The sequence below is a fragment of the Buceros rhinoceros genome, unplaced genomic scaffold (assembly GCF_000710305.1).
Source record: "Buceros rhinoceros silvestris isolate BGI_N320 unplaced genomic scaffold, ASM71030v1 scaffold28508, whole genome shotgun sequence".
In the NCBI taxonomy this organism is placed as follows: domain Eukaryota; kingdom Metazoa; phylum Chordata; class Aves; order Bucerotiformes; family Bucerotidae; genus Buceros; species Buceros rhinoceros.
In genome coordinates this window covers 41,873-43,057 of record NW_010425637.1, presented here as the reverse complement: position 1 = coordinate 43,057, position 1,185 = coordinate 41,873, and the positions used below count along the sequence as shown (strand labels likewise).

Below are 1,185 nucleotides of genomic sequence, written 5' to 3'. Positions count from 1 at the left end.
GTCTGCCCAGCATCCCTGACGCTTGTGACACGACGATGAGAATGTGGTGGGTGAGGTGGACAGGAGGGGAAAGGGGTGTGTTCATATATTAACTAATTTTGCAGTTCTCGTTACAGCAGCAGCAGCAGCAGCGCTGTGGAAGTTAAGCCATCTGGGCTAGTGCATCCACCTTCAGCAGCTCCGAACACTGTCAGTGCATTAGACCTTCCCCCAGCCACATGCCACCTCCCCCTCTGGAGCTTCCCCGGCTTGGAGTGCTCAGCCGTTGGTACCAACAGAGCTCCGGGGCCTTTCCTTCGCCCGTCAGGAGGCCAAAGCATGCGTTAGTGCAGAGAGGGGAGGGTCTGTCCAGCCCAGCGGCCTGTGGCCACTCCAGTGCTCCAGCTATCGCACTTTGAACCATCCTTCCCAGAGCCAGACCCTGCCATCGAGTGTCCTGCCTCTCCAAGGGAGGAGCAAGAACTTCCTTCCCTCGCCATACTGAGTGGATCAGCCTGACTGGGTAGGGGCAAATCGGTGATGTTCTGCCCCATACAGCTTTACCCTCTCCATCCCCTTTTTTTCTGAGATGAACCTGTAAACGTGAGGAGAACTCAGTGATCTGAGGTACTTCAGACTCAAGTATCAGTCTTTCCTTTTGAAAGCATCAGTACAGAAAAAAAGTCCCCCCTCCCCGCGCCCCGTGCGTATTCCTCTTACCCAGAGTGACAGTAGCTACCTTTGCACCACATCGCTGATTTCTTGGACACATGACAATAAGTTATTAAGGACGGGGTTTGCCCCAGGGACGCCAGCAGCCGTCGAGGACACCTGCAGTTCCTGCAGGCTGAGTTCCAGTTTGCTCACAGCTTCCCGGAAGGCAAATTTGTTGCGCGTGTGGGGGATGCAGTCCACGTAGCCTGAGCAGTAATCCAGCAGCTGGTGCCCCGTGTCCACCAGCTGGCTGTTGGGGGTTGGCTCGGCGATGGCGCTCGAGAGAAGGTCGGCACACTCCAGCAGCGCTTCCTTGCTGATTTTGTCGGCGGAGATTTTCTCAGCTGCCTGTTTGGTTTTTCTTAGCGCTACTTTCGCGCCAGCTGTGCCGTTGGCTATTTTCACCGGGGAGGTGGAAGACGATGACAGAGGCACTTGAGGTGGAGGCATCCCGGGCCTCCCAGATTTTCCACCAACAGGTGCTGCCGCTGC

The 1,185-nt window shown here is 56.3% G+C and overlaps 1 protein-coding gene across 1 annotated transcript in view; it reads right to left on the bottom strand.

Moving 5' to 3' along the window:
• Positions 1-714: 714 nt before the first annotated feature.
• The window catches only part of ABL2 (ABL proto-oncogene 2, non-receptor tyrosine kinase), a 14,788-nt gene continuing 14,317 nt past the window's right edge, over positions 715-1,185 (bottom strand). The window contains exon 13 of the mRNA XM_010141225.1: positions 715-1,175. Within this exon, the coding sequence (XP_010139527.1) occupies positions 715-1,175 (461 nt within the window). The remainder of the gene's footprint in view (positions 1,176-1,185) is intronic.